This window comes from Dendrobates tinctorius, unplaced genomic scaffold, assembly GCF_039654945.1.
Source record: "Dendrobates tinctorius isolate UK_male_01 unplaced genomic scaffold, ASM3965494v1 ptg000116l, whole genome shotgun sequence".
Taxonomy (NCBI): domain Eukaryota; kingdom Metazoa; phylum Chordata; class Amphibia; order Anura; family Dendrobatidae; genus Dendrobates; species Dendrobates tinctorius.
The window spans coordinates 3,348,504-3,363,741 of record NW_027361784.1 but is presented as its reverse complement, the minus strand read 5'-3'; the positions used below and the strand labels follow the sequence as shown (position 1 = coordinate 3,363,741).

At 44.9% G+C, this 15,238-nt stretch overlaps 1 protein-coding gene across 1 annotated transcript in view; it reads right to left on the bottom strand.

Annotated features, from left to right (window-relative positions):
- Positions 1 to 13,346, bottom strand: part of CTHRC1 (collagen triple helix repeat containing 1) — a 39,344-nt gene extending 25,998 nt beyond the window's left edge. The window contains exon 1 of the mRNA XM_073590445.1: positions 13,105 to 13,346. Within this exon, the coding sequence (XP_073446546.1) occupies positions 13,105 to 13,233 (129 nt within the window). The 5' untranslated portion in view covers positions 13,234 to 13,346. The remainder of the gene's footprint in view (positions 1 to 13,104) is intronic.
- Between the last annotated feature and the right edge of the window lie 1,892 nt (positions 13,347 to 15,238).

The window sequence follows — 15,238 nt, the reverse complement described above, 5'->3', positions numbered from 1 at the left end:
TGCCCCACAGGTCGAGAGAACCTTTTCCATCTGTCATATGGCCTCCTCTCTACGTTAGGCCTCCCCCGCCCCCAGCGGTCAGAATATCGGTCCTGCTCTTTGATCCTCCAGTTATAGTCTGTCTGCGTCATCAGACACGGTCCAGTCACTACCTTGCTCTCTCTGTTTGTTCCGTTCCCCGACCAGCTCCCCCGGTTGGTATGGTCATCAGTCCTAATCAGGCCTACTGTCTGGCCTGAGTCTGATTCATTCAGGGTCTCACAGGACCTACGGTCTCTTAACATCATCCTGCCAGTCGAGCTATCACTTGCTGACATTCTTCGGCCATCTGCCCTGTCACTTCTTGGCAGAACTCTTCGAGTTCTTACATCTGGTTGGGTTGCAGGCGGCCGCCACCTGGTATTCCGTATTTCTTTATTAATTCGCCGGCGGTCCTGCCTCAACTGCTCAATCTCTTGCAGGTACCTCACTCGATACTCAAATAGCATCCGAAAGTCTCTCTGGCTCTCACCGGAGCCAACCACTAGGATGGGAATCCTACCCACTTCACTGGATACTTGGTCTTCATCATCAGGAGGGATCCTCACTCTCACCACACCAGAGATATTCACAAGGTCTTGCATTACCTTACCGGATCTTCCAATGATTCTCCCAATCAGAGCTTTGGGTACCGGCACCACATCTTTCCGCAAACCCAGCTGATCCATAGCCTCCCTTGCTAATTCTAGGCGTCGAGCAGCCTTCACATTACTCTGCCTGACCCACTGTTTGGTGTGGAGACACTGTAGATGCATCTCTTTCAGGACAGCTACTCGGTTTGATGTATCTTCTCTATCCGATACTACCACCAACTGCCGAGTTTTAGGTGCCCAGCGCACCTTACACGCTTTGACCGCTTCTTTGAAAGCCTCATGCACACCTTACTCCGCACAGGTTTGTTGCATGTCCTCTGGTACATCAATTACAAACTGGAAGGTTGTGGTCTTGCTCTCTTCCTGGATCAGAGACTCTAGCTTTACCACGGACACTTCCCTCACTGCCGTTGACCCGACCGGGTAACAGTTTTCTTCCATTCTTAACTCATCAACTTAACATGACTTGGTCCCTTCATGACCCTTTGCCCCGAGGGCTACTGGCTGTTCTGTCCTGTTATCACTTGCGCTCACCCGCGGTAAGTCTTCATCCAACTTCTCCCGCATTAGACTTTTAACTACTCCTCTGAGTTCTTCCATTTCTTCTGTATGAGTCTTGTTTACATTTTGCCATGCTGACAGGTGACTTCTGAGCTCCAAGACTTCTTTCTCGAGCTCCTTCACTCTGTGCTCGGCCGTTTGTCTCATCACACTTTCACTTTCGAGATGATCCCGTACTGTCTCTTTTATTGACTGTATCTCCTGCTCTAGTTCTCTTTTGGCCAGTATGTGTTGCACTACTACTTCTTTAATCATATCGTCAAAAGGTACCTCTGGGTTAGTCCCGTCAGTCGAGTGAATCCCCCAGTTACCCTCTGACTGTGTCTCTACTCCTGTTATCTTCTCAACCAGGTTAGTGTCAGTTTTGTCACGAGATGTCAGGTCTGTCCGTGGGGCTGACATACCCCTTTTCCTGGTCACCTCCACCTCTGACCTCTCCACGTCAAGAGCCATCACCGTCTTCATACGGGTTAGCCCAAAAGTAGGAACGTCTCCACCCTTGGGGCACATATCATCAAACGTGACAAAGTCCCGGCCCCACTCCAAGGCACACACTAAGTCTGATGGTATACTGCCCCCTTGGCACTCACTGCCTCCAAGCCCCTCAAACATTATTCTGTCTACCACATAGTTCACTGTGACCCCATGTGTACAGCGAACCTGGACCATTTTCTCGGTCAGACAGAGAGTGAGAGGATTTCCTATCAGCGTCACCTGACTCTTTGAGTCCAACCGTCCCGACATCCCTTCCCGGTGTAGCGTCATGGTACACACTTGCGGCCAGTCATCACTCAGAAAGAATATCCCACATACTGGAAATGTCATACACCTACACTGCGGTACTCCAGACATACCCACTGAGTCACCCAGTGCTGTCATTCCTTCAAACTTGGCCCCTTTCTGGACCACCACCCCACTTTGGGTTGCCGCCCCCTCCCGGGACTCCACCCCTTTTTGGGTTACCACTCTGCTTTGGGTCACCGCCCCCTTCTGGGACTCCACCCCCTTTCGGGATCTCCCCATGTCCGTTATACCGGTCCTCTCAGACCACCGTTCACACAACAGTTTATGTCTTAACGATACCACACAAGTCCTTGTTGGCACCACCACAGCTCCTGCTGTCACTAATCACCGACACCACCGGCTGCTGTTCACACAGACACAGTGGCTGGAGTCACTGCAGCTCCTGCTGCGCCGTCTTCGTGGACCCGCCGATCCACCGGAAGCCGCTTGTCACCTTCGTAACCCCGCCGGGTTACCGGAAGCCGCTTGTCCCCTTCGTGACCCCACTGAGCCACCACTGGCTGAGTTGAGAAAAAAAGAAAAACACCACACAAAAAACTCACGTGTCCTTTCTGTGTGCTATTCAGGACGTACCGTCTCCGCCTGAGACCGTCCAACACACAGGGCGCACCGGGTGCTATTCAGGGAGCCGACCCTCTTTCCAGGGTTTCCCAACACACCGGCCTCACCAGATCCAGGGGCTTGGCGGGTGCTATTCAGGACATCCGTCTCAGCCTGAGACTGCCCAACACTTACGCCTCACCAGGTCCAAAGTCATACCACGTGTTCCAAGGATCTTCCAAACACTGACCTTCCAGGACCTTACTCACTGAACCCTCCAGGAACACAGTCTTACTCACTGACCCAGGTCAGTACCACACGAACACCAGTCCGTTGCCTGTGTTGGCCACACAGGTCCTCGGATACCTCTTATCTGCAGAGGCACCCTACAGCAATTCACAGTCTCTTTCTCCTGAGGAAACGGCCGCACTGGGCTCACCGATCCGGACAGTGCCTTACTCACTAGGCCGCCCCACGGTTCCAGAACCACAGCCGGGCAGTAGCTTCTCCAACCGTTGGCCTTCCTGGCTCAGCGTTGCCAGCACTGCAACCTGCGCTTTTTGGAAACCGTTGCCCTTAGCAACCGAAACTTTGCAGTCCTCTTCCGCTGCTCCTAGCAGCAAGGCTACAACCTTGCCCATTGCTTTCTCCACCAAATGTGAGGTAGCGCTGTCATTTACTTAGGGGATTCTTGCTTGCAGCGAACAAAAACCAGTTCCGGCACAGATTTTCCATCAAATCATACAGTCCTTGCGGTTTATTCACGCCTCATAAACCACAGCAGCAACAGAAAGTTCACTTAATAGCATTATCAGCATAGCGTCCATTATAATGCTTCACTCTTATTATCAATGTCCAGTGGACATAGTGGTTACTACACCACAGGTTGTAGACTTGAATTGAATGGAGCCAGACTACATATGTGACATATTTTGCTCCATTACCAGAAGGAAAAAAATAAATATTTTAAAATAGGCTGCACGGCTGGAACTATGTCTCTTGATGCAAATATAGTAGAAGTTTTTTTTATTATTGGTAAGCAGGTTTCTACACCATACTGCCATCTTTTTCAAGTAAAAAAAAACATGTTGCTCCATTAAACTCTTACTGAACCCAATCTTTCGATCAAGGTAGAACCAGGGATGAAAGAAGGATACTTCATAGTGGTGATCACCCGGGACCAACAGCATTCTCCCTGACGAAGGAGTAACTTCCGAAACGCGCGTCAGGGTAATTCAGGTAATTCACTTTTCTAATTTGTAGGACCCTACCTATATGTTGAACATTTTTTTATGCACCTCATTTATATGCTGTACTGTGATCAATCTCACTTATATACTGCACTGTGATTAATCTTACCCCATTTACTTTTATGCCACTCATATGATTATGTATAAAATACCAGGCACACTCAGGGATTTTTTGGAGCAAAAATTCAAAATTTTAATACATACAGTAGCCACTAGTTACAAACGTTTCGGTCATGATAGACATTCATCAGTGTACTAGGGTTAATTTTTAGATGTTAGTGTGAGTAAATCACAAATAGTAGCCAAAGATCAGGTAGAGTGTAGCCCGGAACATAGGTGGTCAGTGACCTGCAATCAGGTATGTCAAGACAGGTTTGTGCCGGGTATCCTATGTCGCGGTATCCACCACAAGACCTCCCTTTGGGAACCTACTGTGTGGCACCTCCCTATTTGGCTGTGCTGATATTTATTCCTACTCATATGATTATATCTTGGTATCAGCTATTTTGCATATAATTTTTTATAATTCCACTCAGCACCTTGCACTTTACATTGTTAGATTATTTTTGAGGCTTTATTATAAAATTTTTTTATATAACATTATTTTGCACCATTGCTTGTCACATAATGTTTTTTTCACCTCTTTTAGCCATTTAGCTCCTACAGTATATGATTTTGGTTTATTTATTGGGCAGGTGTACTTTGGGATCCCTCCCTTTTTTAACTATTTTAATATTTTTTTTCCGGATGAGGTGATCTTTAGATGAATATACGTGTCATATATTTTATTGTACTTCTATAATCTAATACATAAAGCTCAAGTGTGTGTATGTATGTATGTATGTGTGTATGTCCGGAATTGGCATCCGCACCGTCGCAGCTACAGCCACAAAATTTGGCACAGTCACACATCTGGACCCTGAGAGTGTCCTAGGCTATGTTGTGAGGCGAAATTTTAACCCCACTCGTTCCAATTCACCAAACAATTTTGCCCCTATCTACATAATGGGGAAAAAGTGTGTGTGTATCAAGCTCCGCCCCTCATTATGATGTCATAATGGTTGCCATGGCGTCGCTGATGTCATCATAGGTTGCAAGCCCCGCCGCTCATTATGATGTCATAATGGTTGACTATGGGATGGAGGATGTTTGATGGGTATATGGGCACGGGACTATGGGTATATGGGCACGGGACTATGGGATGGCGGATATGTATGATGGGTATATGGGCACGGGACTATGGGATGGAGGATATGTATGATGGATATATGGGCATGGGACTATGAGATGAAGGATGTGTGATGGGTATATTGGCATGGGACTATGGGATGGAGGATGTGTGATGGGTATATGGGCATGGGACTATGGGATGGAGGATGTGTGATGGGTATATGGGCATGGGACTATGGGATGGAGGATGTGTGATGGGTATATGGGCACTCAACTATGGGATGGAGGATATGTATGATGGGTATATGGGCACGGGCCTATGGGATCATAGATATGTATGATCGGTATATGGGCACGGGACTATGGGATGGAGGATAATTATAATTTGCTATAACTAACCACAGTTAGTTACTATGCCCGGGCAGCGCCGGGCTCTTCAGCTAGTCTAATATATAAAGCTCAAGTGTGTGTATGTATGTATGTGTGTATGTCCGGGATTGGCATCCGCACCGCCGCAGCTACAGCCACAAAATTTGGCACAGTCACACGACTGGACCCCGAGAGCGTCATAGGCTATGTTGTGAGGCGAAATTTTAACCCAGCGCGTTCCAATTCTCCAAGCAATTTTGCCCCTATCTACATAATGGGGAAAAAGTGTGTGTGTATCAAGCCCCGCCCCTCATTATGATGTCACAATGGTTGCCATGGCGACGCTGATGTCATCATAGGTTGCAAGCCCCGCCACTCATTATGATGTCATAATGGTTGACTATGGGATGGAGGATGTGTGATGGGTATATAGGCACTGGTCTATGGGATGGAGGATATGTATGACGGGTATATGGGCACGGGACTATGGGATGGCGGATATGTATGATGGGTATATGGGCACGGGACTATGGGATGGAGGATATGTATGATGGGTATATGGGCACGGGACTATGAGATGAAGGATGTGTGATGGGTATATGGGCACTCGACTATGGGATGGTGAATATGTATGATGGGTATATTGGCATGGGACTATGGGATGGAGGATGTGTGATGGGTATATGGGCATGGGACTATGGGATGGAGGATGTGTGATGGGTATATGGGCACTCAACTATGGGATGGAGGATATGTATAATGGGTATATGGGCATGGGCCTATGGGATCGTGGATATGGATGATGGGTATATGGGCACGGGACTATGGAATGGAGGATAATTATAATTTGCTATAACTAACCACAGTTAGTTACTATGCCCGGGCAGTGCCGGGCTCTTCAGCTAGTCTAATATATAAAGCTCAATGTGTTATGAATGAGTCACCGTAGGAGGCAAAAACAGAAATACTAGCTAAGTCAAGAAAACCAGAGAAGTTGGCAGCTATCGGATTGCAGACCCCTGAACCTATCAACAACAACTAGCAGTAGCCATGGGGGTTCCTACGGTGCCCTAGACCCCTCGACCACAGCCAGAGAACTAAATAGCCTAAAGACAGAAAGGGAAATCTAAACTGCCCCAGAGCAGACCCCAAAGCAATAGGCAGCCCCCAACATATAATGACGGTGAAGCAAGATGAAAAAACACTCACACAGATAGAAAGATAAGCTGAGCAAATGATGGGGCCCAAGCTAACTAAATTGGACAGGATAGAAAAGCTGCTGTCTGCAATCCACCAAAACCCTATCAAAACAAGAGCCAACAGACTGATAGGGAAAAAAGCCATGAAGACGCTAGGCTTCAAAAAGACTATATCAGTACTCAGGTATTTTCTGAAGACAGAACAAAAAGGAATTCAGCTCACCCCAGCAGGGAATGGCAGAAATTCAGAAAAACAAGGCAAAACAAAACTAAAACACAAATGCAAAAAGCAGAGCAGAAAACTTAGCTTTTGAGGAGCAGGAATCAGACTGGTCTCCTAGAATCCCTATGAGAAATCACCAGCAAGGCAGAAGGGCGTCGGCTGCCTTATATCCAGTCAGCAATTCCAGTCACCCAGTCATCATCATCCTGCTCAGGTGCTTGGTAATCAGCCTCACTACCTTCCTTCACCAGAAGAGGGAGTTCTTCAGACCTCAATGGTGAAGGGGAAAATGAACTCACAACATCAATGTGTGTGTGTTTATGTATGTATGTGTGTATGTCCGGGATTGGCATCTGCACTGTCGCAGCTATAGCCACAAAATTTTGCACAGTCACACGTCTGGACCCGAGAGCGTCATAGGCTATTTTGGGAGGCGAAATTTTAACCCTGCGCGTTCCAATTCACCAAACAATTTTGCCCCTATGTACATAATGGGGAAAAAGTGTATGTATGTATGTATGTTTGTATGTATGTATGTCCGGGATTGGCATCTGCACCATCGCAGCTACAGCCACAAAATTTTGCACAGTCACACGTCTGGACCCCGAGAGCATCATAGGCTATGTTGTGAGGCAAAATTTTAACTCCGCGCATTCCAATTCACCAAACAATTTTGCCTATTATTCTTATCATTTCTATGGTGCTATCGTCCTTCTGTAAAGCTGGAAATAACACAATTTATTACCGTGCCAACACAGACCACCCTCTGACACAGACTGCAGGGGGAGCCCAGCATTACACACGATAAGATTAGATACACGGCTCAGCAGTCAGTATCACACAGGATAGGATTAGATACACAGCTCAGCAGTCAGTATCACACAGGAGAGGATTAGACACACGGCTCAGCAGTCAGTATCACACAGAATAGGAATAGATACACGGCTCAGCAGACAGTATCACACAGGATAGGATCAGATACACAGCTCAGCACACAGTATCACACAGAATAGTATTAGATACACGGCTCAGCAGACAGTATCACACAGGATAGGATTAGATACACGGCTGAGCAGTCAGTATCACACAGGATAGGATTAAATACACAGCTCAGCAGTCAGTATCACACAGGAGAGGATTAGACACATGGCTCAGCAGTCAGTATCACACAGGATAGGATTAGATACACAGCTCAGCAGTCAGTATCACACAGGAGAGGATTCGACACACGGCTCAGCAGTCAGTAACACACATAATAGGATTAGATACACCGCTCAGCAGACAGTATCACACAGAATAGGATTAGATACACGGCTCAGCAGACAGTATCACACATAATAGGATTAGCTACACGGCTCAGCAGTCAGTATCACACAGGATAGGATTAGATATACGGCTGAGCAGTCAGTATCACACAGGATAGGATTAGATACACGGCTGAGCAGTCAGTAACACATGATAGGATTAGATACACAGCTCAGCAGTCAGTATCACACAGGAGAGGATTAGGTACACAGCTCAGCAGTCAGTATCACACAAGATAGGGTTAGATACACAGATACACATGTTGTTTATCAAAAGGCTCTTGGATGAGTTGAAAATAAAATACTATCAATACTTGGGTATTCGTTTAGTTAATTTGTGTTGGCAATCTGTAGTGTTGAATATATGATGTGAAATGTTTTTATGTGCAATATAATCATTATAATTTGTTATAACTAACCACAGTTGGTTACTATGCCCGGGCAACGCCGGGCTCTTCAGCTAGTTTTTATATATACTACGTATTATTATCTGTGCGGGCACTTTATGTGTTTGTAGTATTACTTACCACTGTTAATAAAGGTATTTTATCCGTAATAACTCCTATTGTCCTATTACTCTTTGACCTTACGTTCGGGCTTTTTTCTTTGGGTTTATAGCGATCACATATTAAGTTGATAGGTGTTAACATGTCTTGGTTGGAATATCCCTGTTTTTACCCTGACAGCATGAATGCACCAGGAGGAATAGAATGGAGCGGCAAGTCACACATGGTCTACTCAGCTTTGTGCCCAAGGACCAAAGAAACCATCCGGGCATTACCACCACATCCTGTTAAAAGGAAAAAATTGTATCAATCCAAAAAATATTCAGATAATAGCCATGTCTTGCGCTTCTCATCTTGATACTTGTAATAGATCATGAGATTTAAGCCCCCGTTACACATAACGATGTCGCTAGCAATATTGCTGTAACGTCACCGATTTTGTGACGTAGCAGCGATATTGCTAGCGATATCGCTATGTCTGATACTTACCTCCGATCCGCTCCCCGCTGATTATCGCTGGTCGCGCGAGAATGTCCTGGATCATTTCTCGTCGGGCGCTTCCTGCTGGGCTTCCTGTGGCACCGACGAGCGACACCTGGACGCGGGCAGGAGGACGTCAGGATCACCTCGTCTGACAGGTAAGTAGCGACCCCCGACCCCTGCTATGTCGCTGGTGAGATCTGCCAGTGTGGCAGCTCACTAGCGACCACTTAGCGATGCACCAGCGATCCATATCGTTGTCGGGATCGCTGGTGCATCGCTAAGTGTAACGGTACCCTAAGAGGAGAGCAAAAGTGTGAGCCTGAAGAAGCGTGTACTTATGCGAAATAGCTAATTTCACTGATGTCAATGTCTGCAATCATGTGACCGAAATAAAGTGCACTTTACTCATATTGCCGCTGGTGAGTGCTGCTTCTCTTGCTCTCCTGTGAATCTCATGATCTATTCAACTTGGTGCCTATGAGGAAGATAGTCAGTGGATAGATGATAGATTATATCAGTGCTTGTCTCACCACATGACCCCATGATCACTAAAAAATACATCTATTTCATCTTTGATTCTACCCTGACCGCAAGATCGCATCCGGGATGGGAGGTGTTAAATGGATCTAAGGTCACCTATTTGTCTTGTCTCTCAATTAAAGTCTCTGACACTGGAGATAGGTAATAACTTTTTAGCCTTTGCGAGGACACTAATAGACAGTAGCAAAAGCATCTTTTAGGGTGGCACCGGACCTGTCGCTCATTAGGGCCAGAGACTGATGTGATTACCTATGCACACCTCCATCCAGATGATGATACATGAATAAACAGAACTTGCAGCCCCCTAAGCTTTGTGATCATGATGACCCCGTCAGGCCATGGTAGAGCAGCGTTAGAATTTCGAGACAGAAGAGATGAATCATTCAGTAGATATTTAGTCTACGCTATATTTACGTTAAATGTCTAAAGCCCCCGCTATGTGACTGCAGGCAATATGGGAGAACATCATGTTCAATAGACACAATCATTTTGAGTTCTAACGCAGATTCCTAAGAGACTTGTTAGTCCTGGTTACAGTCTAGCAAACACAGACTCACAATCGGCACATCCGCATAGACTGCAGTTTTACCACGGTTGGTGGCCCCCTGTCATTTTCTTTTTCATAAAGAAGTAGTTCTAAGAAAACTTTTTTTTTGGAACTGCTTCTATGGAAAATCATGTACATGATATCTAAAAAAGAAAAAAGATTAGTACGAGCTCCCAGGTCTGTACACATTGCCCAAAACCAACAAGAAACCCACGGAGGATGTGCAAGGATTTGCTATCTCCATTTGAGGTCTGATCTTCGGGACCTCCAGCAATCCAGAGGATCTAGTGGTAGAAGTCCCTTTTGCAGTCTTTCGGCACAGTGTTTCCGCTCTCTATGTAAGGAATGCAAAATAGCTCCTTACTAGTGACCCGATTCCTGCACTGCCGGATAACGAAGCTGTGATATGAAAGGCCATCTGTGACCATGGTGGATGAAGGGTATAGGCACATGGATGTTTTTTTTTGTTCTGCTCCAAAAGACACTTGAAAAAAAAATGCTCAAAGAACTCTTGAAAGACAACTGCCAGAATTTTTCTGAAGCATTTTTTGCCTGAGAAAACTTGATTGGAGTCTTAAAGATGTCTGCACATACCCAGGAAAGGCTCATTTTATTAGAAAACTTGTTTCTGAATGCTTTATAAAAAAAAATGTGTGTGCAGATGTAAAGGGGTTAAGTTAATAATGTTCATTGTTGTATTTATGCCTTGTTGCTTACTGGTATTGCTACATGTTACATGTACTACCTGAAGTATGATATGGTACTGCTACCCCTTCTGGGTATTACCATTGCTTTGTCTCCATGTTTTATTGTTCTTCTTTGCATATAGTTGTGATAATGTTCACTACGTTTCATGTACAGTATAGGAAAAGCGTAGTGCTCTTATTTGGACACTAGAGGGGGGCACTCTAGTATACAGAACAGTTAGTAGGTAGTATAGGGTTAAGTGTAGGAGGGGCTGCCGGGAGTTAAGGTTAGAGAGCAGAAGGGAAGAGCCAGATGGGGCCAGGGTGCAAAAAATGTCCACATGGGCTATAGGCCCAGGACGGCTCGGCAGCTACACAACGTTAAGCAGGGACAACCCCCGTCATCCACAGCCACTGGACATCATTGCAGTGGGCCAGTACAGGAGAGAGAAGATGTGGCGACTCATAGCCTGGGCGGACGCCTTTAGGGCGGGAGATGGTTGGAGTGAGGAACAGAAGGAAGTTGAAGCTACGTAGGGAACGGTACAGATGGGCCGGATGCTTTTCCAGAGGTAACTAAACCGGGTGGCAGATGATTTCAAGTCTGGGGCGAAACAGGCAGAAGGAATTGTCATCATGGCGAGGTTAGGCCAGGAAGAAACTGGGAAGCATTGTAAGACGGTCTGGTCCGGATGTGTGCCGTACGGAAGCATCAGCAAAGTATGGAGAGCTGTGGAAGCAAGTGAAGTTGAATGTGTATGTCATGAGGTGCCAACTGTGGAACTAACGTGTGAAGTCCTAAGTAAATAAAACGTTTATGTTATTCTGGACTCTGTCTCCATTACTGGGGGTCGCCTGGAAGAAGGGCCGTCGCCACCTGGGAAGTGCCCAGGGGGACCTGAACCTGAAGATGCAGGTACGCTGAGCAGTGGATTACAGTTTTCTGCGAGGGAAAGTCGGGACACAGATGATTCAGTGTCTCTGGCTATGACTATAGTCCTGGCCTCCCCTTACACAGAAACCAAACGTGTTATTCCCAACTACTAAATAAGGTGTTAATTTTGTAATTATTGGAGTCTGACTACTGGGACCCTCACCAATCTTGAGAAAGACTCCCTAAAATTTCCCATCAGAACTGAGTGGTGGCTGCGTGTGTGTACTACCACACCAATCATTTTTATGGAATTTTAAAGGTAATCTGCTTCAGGTGTTTGCAATCTGAGAGCAGCAATATATAGGGGCTGGGACCCTGATTCCAGGGATGTGCTACTTACTAGGCTGTGGGATGCTGCTTCAATAAAATTAGTGTTTTATCAGCATGGGATTATCACTACAAGAAAAGGTGTCTGGTGCCTCCTGTTCTCTGCTATGCATAGCTTCACCCCCACCACGGATTGGCCACTTTTAGGTTACACTGCGGATAGGCAGAAAGCTGCCAGTGTCAATCAGTGGTGTGGGTGGGGTTATACACAGATCAGCCCTCTGAGCACTGCTAGATCTGCAGCAGAGGAAACAGGGATTGTATCAAAATGACAGCAAGCAGCCCAGCAAGTAACACATCCCTGGAATCAGGATCTCTACCCCTACATAATTCTGCTCTCAGATTTCATAGAAGACACATTCCTAGCTCCTCACTTTTCAATTCTGCCTAAACAATACCGCCATACAATGACCAAATGGTAAAGGCTTATCATGTTAGGTGAATTAAACACGTGCACCAAATTATTGTAATCGCTGTGTAATTCCATATCCCACATGAGATTACAGTCTCATCATGGATTTAATTATCCACTAGAACTAAGACCACGGAAAATGTGGTAGGAAAATATAAGAACTAGAGAGCGAAAATGCGTTATATGTGAACATTCCAAAATTCTAGAAAATTTTACATTTTAGACAAAAAATATGCGCACTCAATTTTATAAACACATTCTAAGCTGCAATGCTACTTTTATCAAAAGGGGGTCGCATAGAAACGTAACGATGTACTAAGTGAAAAACCTTCCGTAAACTGTAAAGAACTAGAACAAAACATCTGCATCTACTTAAGACGCGTCCTCCACCCACAAACCACGTCCTATACCCATAATGTGCATCAAGCATGCAAGGCCACGTTATACCAAGACATGCCGCGAGGACATCATAGCTCTTCTCTGGCCAAGAACTGTAGACCTTATCAGAACTTTCTAAATGACCATCTGAGGTCCAACAAGGATAAACATCCTATAGGGAAAGGCTAGATTCTGAAATTAGGATGGTGGCAGGGGATATATAGGAAGGTTAAACTCACTCTATCTATGATGTCCAGGTCTTTCTGTCGCAATGCTCTTTGCTTCACCTTTTGGTTGTCAGGCTCAGATTCAGAAAGAAGAAGAAGACATGATGTGACCAGAAGAGCAGCCCAAAGTGAGAACATCATGGGAGAAGATGGAGAGAAGAAAGGGAACTGTTTGCAGGCACTGGATGAGAAGTGTACAGCAGTGAATGGAGGAGGTGAGGGCTGCAGCTGAATCACACACTGTCTGCTTCTTCTGAAGGGCTGTGTTATTACATCTCTGACTGGCCAGTCCCTTGGGGGAATAGAGGAATTTTCAGCTCCTGAATTTTAACTCCTCACCGCAGAGAACACGTGCAAACTCTGAAGACCAACAAACCTTTTATTCTCATAAAATAGCATTGCTTCCCCCAAAAGAAATAAATCCAAAAAGTTTTTTTTTTGTCCCTGAAGGTTCAAATGAAACCTACGTGTAAAGAAGTGATTGAAGTACCATGTACACATTTGTGAAAACTCAAACCATCCAATACCTTAGGGTGCAGTCCGACTCATCAATCAATATTTGATGGTGAAGAGAAAAAAAAAAGAAAGAAAAAGAACAAGATGGTGGCGCAGTAAGAGGCAGGAGATGTATGTATATATATATATATATATATATATATATATATATACACTAGCTGAAGAGCCCGGCATAGTAACCAACTGTTGTTAGTTATAACAAATTATAATAATTATATTGCACGTAAAAACATTTCACATCATATATTCAACACTACAGATTTGCAACACAAGTTAACGAAACGATTACCCAAGTATTGTTAGTATTTTATTTTCAACTCATTCAAGAGTCTTTTGATAAACAACATTTTTGGTTTTTCCTTTCGGTGCAAAGATGAACAGATTTTTGGCAGTTCCAACTCTTGAACAGATCACCTAAAATTGACCATGAGAAAAGCATGGAGATTGCAAATCGATCCCTACTACTTTCAAGGACTGTCCCTGAGCATTGTTAATGGACATTGCAAATAGCAGTTGAACTGGAAACTGGAGGCGTTTAAAATCAAAAAACAAATCAGATGGAATGAGTGGAATTCTTGGAATGAAAATGTCCTCTCCTTTGGCACATTCTGTTTCTGAGCTGTGTATCTAACCCTATCCTGTGTGATAATGTCTGGTGAGCTGTGTACCTAATCCTCTCCTGTGTGATACTTTCTGCTGAGATGTGTATCTAACCCTATCCTGTGTGATACTGACTGCTGAGCTGTGTACCTAATCCTATCCTGTGTGATACCATCTGCTGAGCCGTGTATCTAACCCTATCCTGTGTGATACTGCTCAGCCATATATCTAATCCTATCCTGTGTGATACTGACTGCTGAGCAGTGTATCTAATCCTATTCTGTGTGATACTGTCTGGTGAGCCGTGTATCTAATACTATTCTGTGTGATACTGCGTGCTGAGCTGCGTATCTAATCCTATCCTGTGTGATACTGTGTGCTGAGCCGTGTATCTATTCCTATCCTGTGTGATACTGACTGCTGAGCTGTGTATCTAATCCTATCCTGTGTGATACTGGGCTCCCCCTGCAGTCTGTGTCAGAAGGTGGTCTGTGTTGGCACGGTAATAAATTGTGTTATTTCCAGCTTTACAGAAGGATGATAACACCATAGAAATGATAAGAATAATAGGCCTCAGTTACCACAACTGTCTACAAAGAAAACTGTTGCTGATAGCAACCAATCACAGCTCATTTTTCATCTTTTAAACAGCTCTGGGACAGCGTGGCGAGTTTTGAGTGGTGACTTTTGTGTTTCGACTTTTATGTGGCGAGGTTGGTGTGACTGCAACATTTTGTGGCTGTAGCTATGACGGTGCAGATGACATACACACATACATACATACATACATACACTTTTTCCCCATTATGTACCTACAGTTGTGGCCAAAAGTATTGACACCCCTGCAATTCTGTCAGATAATACTCAGTTTCTTCCTGAAAATGATTGCAAACACAAATTCTTTGGTATTATTATCTTCATTTAATTTGTCTTAAATGAAAAAACACAAAATAGAATGAAGCAAAAAGCAAAACATTGATCATTTCACACAAAACTCCAAAAATGGGCCAGACAAAAGTATTGGCACCCT